Raw genomic sequence first — 19,436 nt, 5'->3', positions numbered from 1 at the left:
ATCTTAGCTGCAACAAGATAGTGGTCCGAGTCGATGTTAGGACCTCGGAGCGCACGCACATCTAAAACACTGGAGACGTGTCTTGCGTCTATCACAACATGATCGATCTGGTTGGTAGTTTTTCGATCCGGAGACATCCAGGTAGCTTGATGAATTTTCTTATGCTGGAATCTAGTACTACAGATAACCATATTTCGGGCCCCGGCGAAGTCAATCAGTCTCAACCCATTTGGGGATGTTTCGTCGTGGAGGCTGAATTTACCGACCGTAGTGCCAAAGATACCTTCTTTGCCCACCCTGGCGTTAAAGTCGCCAAGCACGATTTTGACATCGTGGCGGGGGCAGCTCCCATAAGCGCGCTCCAAGCGCTCATAGAAGGCATCTTTGGTCACATCGTCCATCTCTTCCGTCGGGGCGTGGGCGCAAATCAGCGATATGTTGAAGAACCTCGCTTTGATGCGGATTGTGGCTAGACGTTCATTCACCGGAGAGAATGATAGTACTCGGCGACGGGGTCTCCGAACATGCAAATGGTAAAACCAAATGGAAATGAGGAATAACAATCAGTTATACTAGTTTAAAAAGGTCCTCACATATTGTATTCTGTTGTCTCCGTTAAATGGGAGATCAGTGAACAGAAGACGACTTTTAACAGGTGATCTAAGTAGAGAAACTTTTTGCAACACCTTTTTTTTGACAGATCACGGATCAGTCATGTCAAGCTGTCATGTTATTTTTGCTCAGTATTGTTTGGCATTTCATCGTGGATAGACTTACGCCTGAACAACGTTTACAAATCGTTCAACTTTATTACGAATATTTAAGTCCTGTAAAGAATACGTTTCGCGCGCTTCGCTCAACATAATTGGCTTACTGATCGTACTATTCGCAACACCATCACCTATCTTGAGATCCAGCATTCATTATTGGATAATATTCAACCGACCATGTCCAGCACGCAGTAAGGAAAATATGGCAGCCAACTCCGACTGACGTATGGAACGACTTGGCACATTTTTCGTCGAGATCTTAAATTGAGAGCGTACAAAATTATAACAATGAGAATTTCATGTTTTGGGCCGGTCGCTTGGAGAGTGATATCACACCGTTAGATTTTTTCCTGTGGGGATATGTAAAGTCTATAGTCTATGCGGACAATACTGCTTCAATACAGGCCTTGGTCTTGGCCTTGGAAATGCTCGAACGAGTCATTGAAAATTGGACTCAACGGATGAACCATCTGAGACGGAGCTGTGACCAAATATTTGAAAGAGATAATCTTCAAAAAATAAATGCCAAGGAATTTTTTTTCGAATGAAAATAAACATGCCCCATTAAGTTTGAAGTTTCTGTGTTTCATTAAAAAAGTAGGGAACCTCCAATGGATCACCCCTTTTTATAATGTCCTTAACTTTATTGTATATAAATCCATTACAGTTTCCAAAAGGTAATTGTTAAAAATATTAAAATTTTGCTGACATGTAAGGATGCTGATGTTGCAAGAGAGGTGTATTCTGAAAGTAATTACAGTTAATTATTTTTAGAAAAATCCGTTTATATTTCATCCACCTTCAATTAAAATCAAGTGATTGTCTTTTCCGTCCAGTTCGTGTGTATGATGAACGCTTTTCTTGGATTTGTCTGTAAGATAATAACTTTGTACAAATATAACACTTTATTAATTTTAATTATTTGTCGACTACTTACGTCTAACAGATATGATGCGTTCCGATTCACCCATCGCATTTTTCGCCACACAGTGATAATCCCCAAAATCTTTTGAAACTACAGGACGTATAGTCAAACGCATAACAATCCTGAAAACATTATCCAAAGTAACGGACTCATAGGTGCCGCTCTGAACAAATTCCTTGCCTTTCAACCATAAATTAACGGTCGTAGGGTGAGCTTCGGAAATGCACTCTAGCGTAACTTTTTGACCGAAACCAGCATATATGGTGTCGTAGCGCGTCCAAACGGTAGGTGCAACTGAAAAGTGAAACCATTTTATAAATTCTATTAATATCTACAAACTTACATATGTGAGACTTACAATTAACAGCAATTAGTACCCGTTTGCTCACAGTCGGCGGTATACCATTCGAAGCTATACACAAATATGCGCCCATGCTTTCTCTTGTCACTTGCCACAGCGTCAAATTCATACCGTCAATGCTGTAAATGTCAGTTCCATCGGCAGTCTGTAATAATGGAACATCGCGTTCACGACGCCAAGTGACCGTGGGTGTTGGCAAGCCTGTTGCAGTGCATATTAGAGTCACGTTTTGCCCCTCCTGCACAATCATGTCGTGGCTGGTTTGGTAGTCAATTATGTCGGGTGGCACGACCACATCCAGATAGCCGACTTGGCTTTTCATTGGATCGGTATTTATCTGACACATATACCAGCCTCGATCTGATTCGCGTACATCCCTTATACGCAGCTGCCAGATACGATGCTCTGTGTGACTAATGCCTATGCGATGGTTCTTCGTGATGACATGGTTTTGTATGCTGAGAATGGTTTGTGTGTCGACTCTTAACCAAGCTAGCTGTAAATGATATAGTGTTAGTAAGACTCTAAGTTTATCTTGTGTTTAATTGTTAAGTGATACTATTGTAACTGCAGATTTGTCGACAAAAGAAACTCTTGACGTTTGGGGTGTCATACTTTCTCTTTCAAATTTCTAATTATACAGAACTTGTGCTAAGCAGTGAATGCTCTGGGTTCAAACGGTGACATCGTAAAGCTATTGTATGATATCATTGTTCTTTTGTGGCATATTCCATAAGTATTATTCGTCGCAATTTTTTGTCGGATCGAAAGTATTGCGGAGTGGTTTTGCCTAATGAAGTCGATATTAATGTCGTAAATTAACATGTTAAAGGTTGTATGGGAGTTCATTTCATCAAAGGCATTGTATAACACTCGGCGGGTTATTGGACCGAACCAATTCTTTTCGAAGTTAGCCTTCAAAAGCCATATATTTGCGATCAAATTTTCAAATTGAGCTTATTGAAAAGATCATTATTGATTACGGAATGTCAGTAGATAAAGAAGTAAAGTTATAAGGGTAACCCCCGTTTTCCAGTTCTTTTAATGGTGCAAAAGAGTTATCGCTTGTTGATTTGATGAAAGGACGCTTGATCACATTCGCAACAATACCAAATTTTCAGAAATCGATTGGTCGATTTAGCCATGTCCCTTTGTCTGTCCGTCTGTCTGTATATACACGCGGTAGGATCTCAGTATTGAGATATCAACCTGAAATTTTGCTTAAACTGTTCGATCGAAATCAAGTCCTTATATGGAAAACTTTTTTAGTTTCAGCTTACAACAGCACGCCAGTCGCTCATTTTGACAGATTATCATCACGAAATTTGGTACTGATTATAAATTAAGGCAAAAAAGCACCCGGAAATTGTAATTAAATTCCCCGGCAAGTATTAGAGAGATGGCAAGAGAGCTCGACATCTTTCGCGAGTATTTTGGTAGATATTTTGAGTATAAAACGCGTTCTTGTTCAACTCGTCCCCATAAAGTTGAATTTGTTCTCAAAAAGAGTGATTGTGACCGAATTTAAAGTCAAAAACACAATGAATACCATCGATCAACCACCGTATTCCGTATGCTGAAGGCCATCCCAAAAAGTGCTTACGAAAAGTGTTTCGAGGACTGAAAAAATCGATGGCATAACTGTTCTACATCTGGTGGGGATAGCTTTTAAGGCGACAAAATAAATATTGAATTGAATTAAATATTTTTCATTTTCTTCTTTTTTGTCGCGATGTAGGTCAAGGCCACGCAATAATCTCTGCAAAATTATTCAGATCGGACTACTATAGCATATAGCTGAAACTCAAACTGACCAATCAAAATCAAGATCCAATCGCCCGGAGAGCGACAGGAGAAAACTAGACGAAGACCTAAACGGGGATGGATGTGGAGTCGTCCCCTTCGGACGCAACGAGCGTTGGACTCTGCCTTCAATCCTTGACTTCACTTTGACATCTAGAGAAATAGCTTTCGTAATCTCTGAACGAAGGGTTCTTAATGACCATTCCTTCTCTGATCATAGGTATATTAGTATCAACCTGGACAGAGCAGGTCGGATTATGGAAACTTTAGAAACACGGACGGCTCTTTCTGTTCTGGCAGCTCGATCGATGAGTGATATGTAGATCTGTCTTTGAAAGCTCTTATCCTTTGACTCAGAATGGAAAGAGGAAATCTTCTTGGTGGACACCAGTAATATGGGAAAACAGATCTTCAAGCAGAGATCAGATCTTCTCCTCTCCCGTGGGCTATTTACTCTTTTAAACCGTTTAAGTCTCTGGACTCGGCATCATTATACCCGCACAGCTTCAGCGTGAAAGAAAGGTATCATGTAATTGGTTGACCCCATCTATGTGAACTACGCCAAGTTAGAGTGGGGTTCGTCTAGAAGGTAAAGCTGTCATGTCACTGCCAAGGATATCCTGGTTTCTAATGAAAACTCTAGAAAGATTCATGGACCTACATATAAGGAGTCAAATGCCAAGGAACGGGCTATAAGTGCTCAGCATGTCTACAGCAAAGGAAGATCGGTCGACAATACCTCGCTCTCGGTAGAGCTATAGCGCGAGTGTACCTATATATATTGGGACTGTGAAAACGAAAGGACAGCGTGAGGCGATTATTCGAGCTCGTGATTAGTTTGGTATCTAAGCTAACCTCAAACATATCATCTATAGTCTCTTTTGCAACGGAACGGTTTGAGCGGAGTTAGGAAGTGCATGGGCTCACCGAAAAGTGAACGACCTTTTGAAAGAACTTAAAATAGATTAGCCATAAATCCAAAAAAAACTGAGCTAGTTTCATTTATTAGGAGGTATAAAAACCTGACGTCACTCTTCCCTCGTTGAGAAGCTCTATTCTCCAACTGGTTGACCGGGTAATGTACTTGGGGCTTTCATTGAAAGGAAGCTCTCATAGAATCTGTCGCCTTATACTATAAAGAAGCAAATGAGATGAGGTGGAGCCTCGCACCAAAAGAGGTGTTCTGGTTCTATGAAAGCCTAGTTTGTAGATTGATAGACGAGGAATGCAGCGCAGCCTTAAGGTTATTGCTTCCTAAGAGAAACCGTAGTTAAGCCAATGTTCTAGCTAAACGGCTGTAGAGTGTTCAAAGAGCCGCACTAATGGGCATCTATGTTGCACTAAGGACTACTCCAACAATGGAACACAATGTAATTCTACACGTTGCATCTAGTAGATGGTTGACGGCGAGGGCTGTTATAAGACTTAGGGAAGCTGGTTATATGAGCGGCCCCAGGCCGGGACGCACTGAAATACTCCACTGCTTCGATCACTACACCGCAGAATCTTATCATGACGGTTCCTTCTTGGCTCACATCTGCGAGAGATTGGTTATAGCCGTTGGAGGAGGTATGCAGTGAGCTTCTTCACGCACGGATCGAAGTTAGGGGGAGAGTAGGTGGTGCAGTCTTTTGTCGGGGGCTCTCCATCAACTCAACATCAGTCTCGCTAACTGTGTGTTCAAAACTAGTCAAGGAGTGCATGACCTCATTAGCAATAACTTCAAGCTTCTTCCTAGAAGACTAGAATGGGCTACAGAAGAATCATTGGAAACCACAAAGCTGATAAGCTGGCTAGGAAGGAAATGCTTCCTCGATTTCATCCGACAGGTGTCGAGTCGGTTCACTGATTTGTTGTAAGCATAAAATTCGTCAATCGATGAGCATCTGATGGTCTATCTATTAGGAGTTTTTAGGCAACACAAAAACAATTTTCTGTCCAAGTGAGATCCATCGACTTCGAATCAACCCCACAACCTAACCAAACCTTATCTTAATTCGACTAGAACGTTGTTTATATCAAAGACATCGGACCTCCGTCCGATATAAACCGATACCTGGCTAATTTTTCAGATCGAATGTAAATATTTCGATTTTGAATACTAACTTCGATGAAATTGATGTTTTACTTATGACTCAATATTTAGAAAAATGATTTGTTCTCTCATTTGCTGTGTGAACGTTAGATCATTAACACTATAACTGAATATATCCGGTACATAACCTAAATGATTTCGGTCAGTGAAATTAAAAAAAAATAAATGAAAATTGAATTTACCAACCTTGAAAGACATCAAGTCGTGAACGATGCAAGTGAGAGTCGCATCACGTCCAACCGGCGTCGTTACATTATTTATAGGTCCACTAAATTTGGGATCGGCTGCAAAAAATAGTAATAATATAATTAATTTTGTAAAAGAGGCTAAGAGATACAAATTAGAGTTAGATGTAGGGAATATAAATAAGTAGTGAGTGTATTGCGAAAATACTTGTGATTGTAAAATTTGTATGTTAAGTGTATTATAAAAATATCTGCTATTTTTAAAATTTGACATATTTTACAATGCTTTGATACCATAGATAATTCAAACGATATCAGGATAGGGAACACGATTTGGGTTAGGCTCACCAACTTAGAAGATTTAAATGAAGTATATCGATATGGCTACCATACTGAAGTTATTAAAGGAAACTGCATGAATCATGCATCAAATTACTTTCACATTCACCGTATTTTTTAGATTTGGCCCTCAGTAACTTCGTCCAGCTCTCGCTCGCTGGCAAGTAATATGGCAACTATGACTTCGAACTTAAGGCTAATTTTGGAGTAAAATAATATTTTTATAATTTGCAAAGATCAAAGCCGGGAAAATGCTTTTAGCTGATGTCAAAATTTTATATAAAATCTGTAAGAAAGAGCAACGTTCGGGAGGAAATTTTATATAATCAGTATATAAGGTCCGTTGGTTTTGTTTGAACCAGATGAATTGATGTATTATGTTACCGTATGTTATAAGTCATTGATGATTTCCTTTGGATTATTTCATAAGAATAGTAGAATAGTAGTAATAATAGTAAAATATTAGTAGATTCTTCATCCAACCAAACTGTATTCTCTACTGGGAACAAAGAAAGTCATGTGCATATTTGCGATACAACAAAGCATAACAAACCGCAAAATTTTATTATGTTATATAAGCGAAAAATGCCGTGATAATAAGCGTAAACACTTAACAAATGTTGAAACTACCAGATTTTTTTTCGCCCATTTGCCAATAAGATTGCTATAAGCATATGCAAAGATATGCCCTAAGAGGTTAAGCGCAATTTAGGATATACCTTAGGGAGTTCGTTGCCAACACATTTTAACACACACGTGTCTAGACAAAATTTTGCATACATGCAAAGGTAACTGGAAGTTTACAGCTAGACGCGTCATTAACACTGAAAAAGCAGCATTTATTAAGAAGTTGGGGGTTGTTAGGTAGTTTATAGAAACATATGTCGGGTTTACCGGTTTAGCAAAGCAATATACTTGCTTATTTTTAAGCAATTAAGTTTTGCCTCAAAGTTTAGCGAAGTATAAAGCGTTCCTAAATTAAAGCAAATATCTAAATTGTTTCTTATTTGGTATAACTTTGAGGCGGGTGCCCAAATTGAATATTTATTTCCTAGCAATAGTCGGGATTTTCTGGAAAAATTTATTGATTTCTATTTTGTGTACTTTTGTCACTTCAATGGGACTTTTAAAGCATTTTATTGATTTTAATCAAGGTTAGAAGTAGATAAGGAAACATTTACTTTCCCGCTATACTTTTTTCCAGTAATAGTTTCGCTTTAAAGACCGACTAGATGTTACTGAGGGAATAAATTCTTAAGATTTTGAGTAATAAACCCGATGGAGAGACACTTGCTTGAAAAAACTTATTATTTTTTAAAAATTAAAAAAAAAAAAATCTTAAATTTTTTAATATGTTTTCAGAGGTATAAACACATATCTGATAAACTAGCTATTAAAGTAAATGCATGTGCTGAACATACCAACTGCACTTCATTTATTTGAAGTACGAAAAGTATTGCTCTTACATCCAAAAAAAGGTACTGTCTGATTGGTATACCGGGGTCATTTACTGTCAATGATCAGTGCAGGTTGATTATTCTTTAGTGTTTGGTTCCTTGCGTCATTTATATTCATTTAAAAGCGTAATGATTCCAGCAGTACATTCCAACAGGCCACACAGTGAGGCACCAACATTCTACGACGATTTTGTGCCACAAGCATAGTATATCCAAAAATATATCAGAAAATTAGCTATCGTTAGACTACTTTTTGCGTGGCAATACTATAGGCTATATATGTATTCTAGCTACAACCAACCAGTTAAAAACCAAATTTTATGCGTTACTGGCGATATAAGGCTTACTTACAAAATATTGGTCAATTCAATCAGTCCTTGATTTCAAATCTTAAAGAATTTCCAACTAAATCTTACAACTCCATTTCTTGCTTTATAAGATCTTGAGTCCGAATGTGTGTGAAAGAAACTCAATAACTTTGTTCCATCATATGGCTGACATTTTCTGTCCCCTTTGCAAAATAGATTAGAGCTGCATGACATTCTTCAGATTTAGAAGTCCACGAAATAAGTTGTAGAAGTTAAGTAAGCCGCTTAAAGCTTTTTCTTGCTAAATACGACTCTGAAATTACATTTTTAATGGAACTTGAAGCTTGACCATAGTTAACATTTAGATTACTTCTATCTTCCACGATCTTGTTGAAAGTTTTAGTGTCCCGAGGTTCAAGCTTTAAGATGTTTAATCGTGTAATCGTAACTGTGAACTCTTCACCTGAAAAGATGGTTTTGGAGCAAAGTCGTCACTAATTTTGAGAAGGGGTGATAAAAAGATTATTGTAATAGATCGATCAAAATCAAGTCTTTATATGGAAAGCTTTTTTATTTGACAAGATATCAAATCTGGAAAGGGATATTCTTCAAGGCAACGCTGCAATCTCGGAAAAAATTGTTCAGAGCGGATCACTATAGTACACAGCTGCCATACAAATTTAACGATTGGAAGTAAGTGCTTGTGTGGAAAACTTTTTCATTTGACAAGATAGTATCACGAAATTTGACATGGGTTAATGGCCAAGGAAACGATTCTCCGATGAAATTGTTTAGATCGAATTTTTATGGTATACAGTATAGCTGCCATATAAGCTGACCAATCCAAATCAAGTTCTTGTAAGGAAGGTTTTGTATTTGTGACGGTGTACAATTTTTTCTTGTTTTAATTTCAGCTACATATAAAAATAAATTTAAATTCAGTCCAAACGAAAATCGATATATATGTATGTAAATAACTTTGTACTTCCATACTGAAATGTGCTCTTAAGATTTAGTATTTTTTGTTGCTTACTAATATCTTCCACAAATAATCTTTAATAAATTGAAAATTTCTGCTTACTTTGCAACAGATGCATAATTAAATCTTACTCAGTTTAAAGAAGTAAAAATAAGCTGTCGCACAAATAAATTTGGTTGGAATGTAAGGCTATCCAGATGGCCACAACAAAAATTAACTGACCTCGAAATGAGCATCCGCTATAAATTTGAGGCATTTTTAATGATTATTAAGTCGTTATTAAAGCCTACAAGTGACAATTATTTTTTGATATTTAACAGTTTTGAAATACCAACATGCAAAGGTCGTGACGAAAGTAGAGGAAGCAATTATATAAATTAACAGCTTAGCCGCTCAACAAGCCAGGCTAAGGCAGTGGTAAATTTCAAATGTAGCAGCAACCATGCAAAGTCTGGGAGTGGAAGGAGACACATTTTTCTTGTTTATCTTATACTTGTACTTATGCTGAGTAAAAATATGCTAAAATAAATATTTAGATACGGCTGCGGACATCCAAAATCTGTTTTGAGGTTTACAGACTGTGGCGCGTTTTTAGCATGGAGTTAAAAATGGAATATTAAGGATAAGGCATTACTTGTATATCGTTTTTTGACATTTCTATACCAAATAGTAAGTTTACAACAAACGAAGAATTCGCGTTGAATTATGAATCTGATACTTTTTAAAATTCCGAAAGTTTTCTACAAAAGAATTTGAGATTTCAAATTCGAAGGACTTGAAAAAGAAAGCATTGTCAAAGACAAGCCTCGTTTTTCTTTGACAATGATTAATAGTTTTTCGAAATAATTATCTAAAAAGCGTCGAAGCCGTCTTTACGTTTTGTAGCCCCCGTATACCAAAGATAGGATCTCCGCCCTGCATCGAGTCTTAAACACAGCAACTACGAATGCTTGAGTATGTGCGACTGGAACCGTGAACGTGCACTCGAAGTTATTCTGTTGCTCACTTCATTCCATATACCGTAATTGTAAAAAGTACGGCAAATCGCTCTAGTTTAGTTAGGACATCATCAGGACATTGGAAGGACAGGTTAATAACCACTATTCAACTGTAGGTCATTAGAGGATGAACTTTACCATCAGAATTTCTTTGGGAAATAAAAGAGGCAGCACCTTGAAATGGAATACCGGGCTTCGAAAAAAGCGGAAGAAATTTGTGCAGAAGATAGTGAGAACATAAGCTAAGCTTTTAGTACCCATCGGCTGTTTTCGAAAGATATATGGCATTAACAGGGGTGTGAATGTTGAAAAGGAAAACGGGTTGTCACATTAATGTAGTATTTCAGAAAATTTCATTCTATGAAATAAAATTGGCAATAATATAGGAGTTGGTAGAAGGACCTAACATGTTAGCTATGAATAATCATTTACTGCTAGCATACTTGGCTGACAACCAAGTTGAGAGAACCGGAGCCCACCTTTACAGTGAGTCCACGTACCATCGAACAAGAGCTTCGGAGCAAAGTTCTGGACTTCTCAAAGCGAAACTATTTCTCGGAAGATACAATCTGAAAAAATCAACATAAAATGACCTTCCTTCGCGTCTAACTAAGGTAGTTGCAGAGTTGTATACTGGTCACAGCAGGTTAAGATATGATATGCACAAGATGTGAATACGGTCGATAGAATACTGTCAGTTTGTCGATCTTGCGGTGAAAACACCAGATCATCTACTAATTGATTGAATTGCATTGGCGCGGCACCCATTTTGCACAGAGCTTTCTCATACACATTCAGTTGATATCTTCAGAGTGCCTTCTATCTCGAACAACTTCACTTTACGGCCATCCAAAATTATTTTGTGGACTTTTTTGATGTTTTCGTCGGTAACAACCTCTTTTGGGCGCCATCTATGTGTCAGAACGTGGAGTTTTCAATTGACCTGTTAATTATAGTATGGAAGTAGTGTGAGTAGAAAGGTTTGTTAAGCGATCGGACCTCCTCGGAGTTGTTTGAGAAAATTATTGATATCAATGACAATTATTGCTAAAAATAGCGTTACAAGTATGCACGTCGAACAAAAGACCAGACATAGTTTTTTCCTAAGCGGCGAAGAAGTGAACTGATTTTTTAGAATTTTGCTTTTTAGTGGTTATCACCAACTTCATACAGAGCTGACTTATTGAAGTGTGGGTGACGATCTTCTTCCTTAGAAATCAAAAGAAACGTGCATTTTGTTGATAACAGTCTAGCCATGTGTTCAACTGACAAAATGTTTAAGGCTTTAAGTGTTAATATAATATAATCTCATTCCGAAAAATTCTAGCCAATATTTTGCAAAGTTTGTGACTCATAATGCCACTGATGATGTGAATTATGCACAAAAGCAATTTGTGTTGAACGTAAGTGCTTTGTTCAATTTCAAAACTTAACTGCCCGTAGTTCCCAGGTGAGAACACCAATTTTTCTCAAAAAAATACTGTTGCAACTTGCAAGGATCAAAACTGGGGTAACGCCCTCAATGTTGCGGAAGAGTTCAACATTCATTATTCGAGGAAATCATGAATGAATTACAATCAAATTTGATATTTTACTAAGTTATATTATAGATCATTTAGTTTAAAAACTATATTTTACTTCCCGTCATCGTCGTCTTCATCATCAACATTATATTAAAATCATCCTCAAATGAGATATATCTGACATAAACTTGACCGGTGAGGCTAAATTTAATATATTGAGTTTATGTGCAAACCGTCGACCAGAAAATTGGAATTGGCGATATTGACTATATACACGGCATAAGGTCAACCGGTAGTTGAAAATCTTTCAATAGGTATATGGGATAAACTAATTTTTCTATTAGGTAAGGTTGGGCTAAGGAAAATATTAGCCAGATTCAATTTATATTTGATATACAGACATACTATTATCAGGAAAGGATCTCTTCTAATGAGTGAGATAGAATTTAAATATGTGTTATAAGGAAGTAAGCGCACTGGCATGTATAAATATCGATAATGTTCAATAATTGGGAAACAATACCTGTAAATGACTATTCGTTTGAACTCCTAAGGCAGACTCGGCATTAAAGTGGATTTAATTAGAATAAAATTGAGTTTATATTATTTATTGAAGCTGTAATGACGGTTCCTACATAAGAACGTATCTACAAATTTTAATTTATTATTATTGAGTGTCTACACTAATGTGGGAAAAGAAAATATTTTGTAGTTTTTTCGATTACCACCAGATTTATCGAAAACTTTGTCGGAAACTTTGTTTGTGACTTCTCAATTCTGAACAAAAAAACATGTAATTTAACTCAATTTAATTTTTAACAAAGTTTGTTTGGAAGTGTTAAGATTATTTTTTCTTGTGCACTAGCTAAGAATTGAGTCCTTCCTGTACCATACATTGGTACCTTTGGTCAATAGTTTGCGAAATTTATCTTCAGTTCTTTGCTCTTCAAAAGACTTTTTAGTCGGCCATCAGCTAATTGCGAGTGACACAACTATTACTGTTTGCTAACAGCCTTAATATTATGAACGAAAAATAACGAAATGTCGCGATATTTATGAAAAGCACCAACACCGCATTTTCTCTCTCAAAATATGTCGAGTAATGACGAGTAAAGGCGCAAACGCTGTCACGAATTCCAAGCTTCAAAGATTTCGTTTTGTTCATAAAGCTTTCAACACGATTCTAAATAATAATTATGCAAAGGTACAACTATAAACTAAAATGTAGTGCCCGCTGATGGGTATGTAAAACTTCTAGACGATTTTTACAAATAAATTTGAGTTGTTCAAAAACTTAAAACGTAGGATACTAATACAAAAATACATAAGCATGCATAGTATAGTTAGCACCGTAATGGTCTGCCATGCAATAATCAAATTATATTGCAAGTGAGCAGGTTTAGAACATGATTGCAAATCATAGGTTACTCATACGTCATGGTGCGCGCCTTTTCATTGCATTCACGCCTTTGACCTAGCATAATGAAACTGCGAGTTACTTACATAAGCAAGCATAGCTTTTACACTTATGTACATACATATATATACATATATACAAAACATACATATGTACAAATATGATTTTAGTAGATTTTTTAGCATATTTTGTAGATTTCCTGCAATGGTTGTGAATTTCACATTCTTGCATATGCTCTAACCAGCAGCATTTCGGAGAATGTAATTTGTACATTTGGAAGGAACTGCGGAAGATAATGGTTTTAAGAAGGGGTTATGCAGTAAAAGCAGCGGGACGCTACGAACTACCAGTTTAACCGCATAGTAATTTTGGCGGCACTAAGGAAGAGTAGAAGCGGTGACAGGGTGGTATAAGGCGATTTCATTGGAGTTTGCATATCAGAATTTTGATTTACTTATTTTGGAGGGAACCAGTAATAGTTTAACACTTGTTTAAACAAATGTCAAGAGTGACAGACTTTCATTTTATTATCAAACTGTATGATAAAAAAATTCTGTATCAAATATGTCAATTATAAATATAAATTAATAAAAATGTCAATTAACAGAGAATATTTAAGTAAATCGCCATTTAACACATTCTGATTTCGGCGTACACGTTGCATTTTATTCCATTTTCAGTTTCACTAAAAATTTAAACACTTACTACCATCGCGGTTGTTGCTTCACCGCATCATTGATACATATTCATTTTGCTTCATTCTTTGTGGTGCGAAAAGAGGAAGTCTCAATTGTCTGCTTCCCGTATGAACATTTGAAAAAATAAAGAAAATAGTGTAAGCAAGGAAGAAAATTTCACCCTGTTGCAAGGCTGTTGCTGTCTGGCCGCAAAGTCTGCGGCCTCAGTGGTAAGGCCCATTTGATAGCTGCAGCCGACTAGCGCGACGATAGTTACATGTCTGAGCCGACAAGCCCATCTAAACACCGCGCTAGCTTAGTCAGCCACTTAACTGGCCAATCGGTCTTCAGCTATTCAGTTCGTCAATCGCATGAGGCTAGTATGAATATTTACGCTACTTTGCCCCTTAATAACGCATTGATTTACGTTGCAGTGACGAAAATTGCCATTTTTATGCCGCTAAGTGGTCCCACATACATATAGTATGTGTAGGTACATTAAGGTGATCCAGCTTTTAACAGAAATATGATTTCGTTTTGTTTTTAATTAATCAGTATTAGTTCTGAATATCTCATATAGTAAATGATACTCGATAATCTGAAAAATGAATGAATGAGTGATACTCGATAATATGAAAAATATTTTAGAACTGGCGAACCTTTATTTCAAATCAACTCAACGAAAAGATTTACGTGATTACGTCTCATGTAGAACATTTCCAAAATTCTCTCTATATCTCGTCAATAATGTGATGAGTGTGTCAGCATATCCAATCGATCTGACATACGTTCTCGAAATAGTCGAAGGGAGTCAAATCAAATCTTTTAAATGGCCCTTTGACACCAGTCAGTCCCTGATATGATTCGGTATACAAAAGCTCGTTTGTTTCATCATGAATTTGAAAATAGTAAGGAACTAAAATTACTTCCATATATATAAAATCACACCTCACAATTATTCTTTTTGGATGCAAAGAAGACGGTAGAGTTTATTTAGATTTTTCAGACTCTAATATACTAGCTGGTCTACGAAAAGGGGGCTTAGGTGTCAAAAAATCAATTTTCACTTTTTTAACTGACGAAACGAGTTGTTTATTTTTAACAGCTGTTTCCCAGAAAAATTTTTCAGAAAACTTTTCGCTCGTTAGCTCCCTTTTCGTAGACCAGGTCACATATATCGATAAGCACTTCGCTGAAGTGGATTAGACAATAGAAATATAAATGTACATAAATTCGACGTAGACTATGTCGGTTTTGGAAATAAATTTACTTGATTACTGAACATAAATGTCAAACACATACATTCGATTCGACAGCTGTCAAAGCTCTGTTTCTACTTGTAGAAAACTCCATATCCTAACAATATAGTTTCCTACAGTTTATAAACTAGAATCTACCAACCTAATCAAATATAATTTATTCAAATATTCATCGATACTTTAGGCTGTTGTTAACTCGGCTATAATCGCGTAAGCGGTGTCTACGCCAATTAAGACTTTAGGGCAGAAAAAAGGTAATAGTAATAGAAATCCTTAAGCTGATAGCGTGGCCATTCCATTCCATCTATTATTATAATTTGCAATGCATAATGGAAACATTCTGAAATATTTTCTTAATTTTTAGCCACATAAAAATTGGATCACCCTGATTGCCATGTGAAGTAACTATTTTACACCTCTCAACCACGCAGCAATGTGGCTTGCATGTAGTAAATGCATGTAGCGTTGTCTGAAAATTATCGTGCGAAGGTGGGTAATTGCATTTTCGGCTTGTTTGTGAAGATGCAAAAAAGTAAATTTACTGAATGTAAAAAAATTGGAAAGAAGCATTCCAAAAAAAAAAATAAAATGATTTTCCATTTGCTGCTTCAAACACTGCGGCAACACTTCCGCTTGTCGGCGATATATCTTTTTATTAATTTGTGGTTTACTGTAACGGCACTTTATAGCAAATTTCGGGTATATTAATTTTACGTGTATGAAGTAGAGTTTTCTTTTAAATAAATGACAATATTTTCCTATAATACCATAGTGATGTAGTTATAATATTTATAAGAGGTGTAAGTCCGTAAATAGAGAGTACTATAAAGTGAACTTTGCACTGGTTTAGACACAAAAACTTCGTAAAAAGGTTTAGATAACATTACCTTAAAGCATACCTAATAAGACAAAACATGTACAATGTTTGGTTGCCTTTTTAATTAAGGAAAATATTCAAACTAATATATTTAAATAAACCTAGCAAAAATCGTTTTCTGGAATTTAGAATTGGCATTTGAGAAATGAAGGTTGGGAGTGTCAATAGGAGAACCTTTTTAAATAACTGGTTAGTCGGTAAAGAAAAATAAATGTTCTCTTAACATTTTTACTGATTTTTAAAATGTGTAGCTAAATATGGCATGACCATATAAATTGAGCTGAGTTCAATAAAACTATTATTTTCATTTACGCTTCTTAATATAGATTTACTTATCGTTTCTTTTATATAAATATTTGAACAATTAAAAATAACAATAATTGTATAGGCGCCTTTATTTGATGCTTGTCTGACCTTTGGCTCTGTTGTGTTGTGCTTGAGAAGCCTTTCTATAGCTACGATATATTTAGGTCCTGGTTAAGGAACAAAATTTCTAAATATTTTTATACTCTCGCAACAAAGTTGCCAAAGAGAGTATTATAGTTTTGTTCACATAACGGTTGTTTGAAAATCCTAAAACTAAAAGAGTCAGATATAGGGTTATATATACCAAAGTGATCAGGGTGACGAGTAGAGTTGAAATTCGGACGTCTGTCTGTCCGTCCGTCCGTCTTTGTCCGTCCGTGCAAGCTGTAACTTGAGTAAAAATTGAGATATCATGATGAAACTTGGTACACGTATTTCTTGGCTCCATAAGAAGGTTAAGTTCGAAGATGGGCAAAATCGGCCCACTGCCACGCCTACAAAATGGCGAAAACCGAAAACCTATAAAGTGTCATAACTAAGCCATAAATAATGATATTAAAGTGAAATTTGGCACAAAGGATCGCATTAGAGAGGGGCATATTTGGACGTAATTTTTTTGGAAAAGTGGGCGTGGCCCCGCCCCCTACTAAGTTTTTTATACATATCTCGGAATTTACTATAGCTATGTCAACCAAACTCTACAGAGTCGTTTCCTTCAGGCATTTCCATATACAGTTCAAAAATGGAAGAAATCGGATAATAACCACGCCAACCTCCCATACAAAGGTTATGTTGAAAATCACTAAAAGTGCGTTAACCGACTAACAAAAAACGTCAGAAACACTAAATTTTACGGAAGAAATGGCAGAAGGAAGCTACACCCAGGCTTTTTTTAAACATTTAAAATGGGCGTGGCCTCGCCCACTTATGGACCAAAAACCATATCTCAGGAACTACTATACCGATTTCAATGAAATTCGGTACATAATATTTTCTTAACACCCTGATGACATGTACGAAATATGGGTGAAATCGGTTCATAACCACGCCTTCTTCCAATATAACGCGATTTTGAATTCCATCTGATGCCTTCTCTGTATAATATATACATATAAGGAACCAATGATAATAACGGAATAAAACTTTACACAAACACGGTATTTGAAAAATATGTAAATGACCGATAATGAAATCTCGATTATCACTTTATCATGCGAGAGTATAAAATGTTCGGTGACACCCGAACTTAGCCCTTCCATACTTGTTACATATTAGTTTAAAATCAAGTGTAACTTTTGTCAAATATTTAGTATTTTATTATAATAATGGATGACTTGAAACCATTTTATGCAACATTATGATAAAACATATATGGTATCAACTTTCTGTTTTTCGCCTAAGAAAAAAATAAACATTCATTCAAATGAGTGTTTATGGAAGCTTCTTTGTTCATGGATTTGAACGCCGTTAAAATGATAACAAAATGCTATAAAAAGGGCTAATCGAATTCGGCTGAAATACTTTGGGGCAAAAATAGACATGATTAGGTAGACTAAGAAGACGATTTTTACGATGAATGAGACTGTTCAACAAAGAAGTTCCATTAAGGGGCCAGCAGGGTAATATTTTCTCAAATTTTTTTTTTGTTTTGCATTTTGTGTTCCCTTATACCCTTAGAAGTAATGTAGAAACCCACTTTACCATTGGAAGGTTTCGAAAAAAGCCCAAAAATAATAATACCGCTCGACGTTCGGAGCGCTCGGAGTGCACACCTGGCATACCTCAAACTTTAAACGCGTTTTTTTTTTCAAAACACACTTCTTTCAATTGGCGGACATGATTCCGGTCGAACTACTCAACCGATTTGCTTAATTTTTTTTAAATGTTCACAAAACGCCTGACTATCGTCCCTACTAGATTCATAATTTTTTTTTTTTATTGACAATGTTATGACAAAATTTATGTAAAAAAACATGGGGAAAAATTAAAAAAAAAAAAGTTAATTACTTTTTTATTTATCAACATTTTTTCATGATTCTAGTAGGGACGATAACCATTCACGTACTTTTTAAGAATAAATAGGGTTTTTGTGTTTCAGATGATCCAAACATGAGAAATATTTAGTGTCCGCCAGTGAAAAAACCCATCTCATTCACCCAGCCATTTCTCCGACAGATGTCATCAAAAAATTCCGAAAAACTGTGTTTATACACTCCAAATACACTTTTAAAATAAAAATTTCTCTGAAAAACCGGCCAGATTACCCTACTGATCCCTTAAATTTTGTGTGTGGAATCAAATTTCTGGTACCGAAACGTGCGGAATTTCGTATAAGGCTGTCTATGGTAACTGTTTGTATTTGATTGGTAAAAATTAAAACAAAAACACATCCAAGACGGCTAACAACATCAATTGATGAACACGTCAATAAAATAAAGGAATTGGTCCTTGAGAATCGACGACTAACAATAAAAAATCTTACTGGCATCGTTAGGATATCGGAAGGATCAGTGAAAACCATTTTGAAAGATTATTTGGACCTAAAAAATGTGAAAACACGATTGGTTCCAAAATCAATATTTTTTTTTATATATTGGTGTTGAATTGTCTTCAAAAATTTCTCGCTGTGCCGACACTGAAAAAATTTCTATAAATACCAGAAAAGAGTAAGTTTTACTGAAAAAAAATATATATTGTAGTAATAAAGAAATATATTAAAAACTTTAATCAAAATCGTTATCTAGCATTTTTTTCTTGAATTCTAAATGTTTATATTGGAAATCTAAATTTTTTCACCAAAAGTACACAAATTTAACTAGTGAGTTTTCTATTTTAAGATTTTACTAAGCCGTCGGGTAGAAAAATAATCGACAGAAATGTTAATAAGATTAAATATTTAACTTTTTATCATTTTCAGTTGTGCCAATAAACACTTACAGTTATTTAATTCCGATATCGTTGAGAGCGACAAATAGACGAATTGATTTATTGAAAGCAACCAAAGCCACAATTTCATTATTTTTACGAAATATCAACAAAGCTATTTACTTCACCGAAAGTGCTAAACAAGTCTCTAGAAACTCTGCTCTATTGAAAATAAAAATTTCTCGCGCGCGCTTAAAAAGTGTGACCGCTAATGTAAGAAGTCCTCTGAAGA

General features: G+C 35.9%; 1 protein-coding gene across 1 annotated transcript; it reads right to left on the bottom strand.

The window, feature by feature from the left end:
* Positions 1-1,382: 1,382 nt before the first annotated feature.
* On the bottom strand, positions 1,383-19,295 carry LOC126752637 (opioid-binding protein/cell adhesion molecule homolog). The gene is made up of 6 exons (XM_050463578.1): positions 19,217-19,295; positions 6,141-6,238; positions 2,054-2,552; positions 1,708-1,989; positions 1,570-1,641; positions 1,383-1,514 (listed from the first exon to the last, which is right to left on the bottom strand). The coding sequence occupies exons 1-6, from the start codon at positions 19,293-19,295 to the stop codon at positions 1,432-1,434; spliced, it is 1,113 nt and encodes a 370-aa protein (XP_050319535.1). The 3' UTR covers positions 1,383-1,431.
* Positions 19,296-19,436: the final 141 nt, after the last annotated feature.

This window comes from Bactrocera neohumeralis, chromosome 3, assembly GCF_024586455.1.
Source record: "Bactrocera neohumeralis isolate Rockhampton chromosome 3, APGP_CSIRO_Bneo_wtdbg2-racon-allhic-juicebox.fasta_v2, whole genome shotgun sequence".
Classification (NCBI taxonomy): domain Eukaryota; kingdom Metazoa; phylum Arthropoda; class Insecta; order Diptera; family Tephritidae; genus Bactrocera; species Bactrocera neohumeralis.
This window is presented reverse-complemented; position numbering and strand designations above follow the sequence as displayed.

Bases quoted from the DNA above. Each gene is read 5' to 3' on its own strand.
- LOC126752637 (XM_050463578.1), bottom strand. From the start codon at position 19,295: ATGAAATTGTGGCTTTGGTTGCTTTCAATAAATCAATTCGTCTATTTG. The intron at 6,239-19,216 runs GTAAGTGTTTAT...TATTTTTTGCAG, and splicing joins GATATCGGAATTAAATAACT to CCGATCCCAAATTTAGTGGA. The intron at 1,990-2,053 runs GTAAGTCTCACA...TTCACTTTTCAG, and splicing joins GGTACTAATTGCTGTTAATT to TTGCACCTACCGTTTGGACG.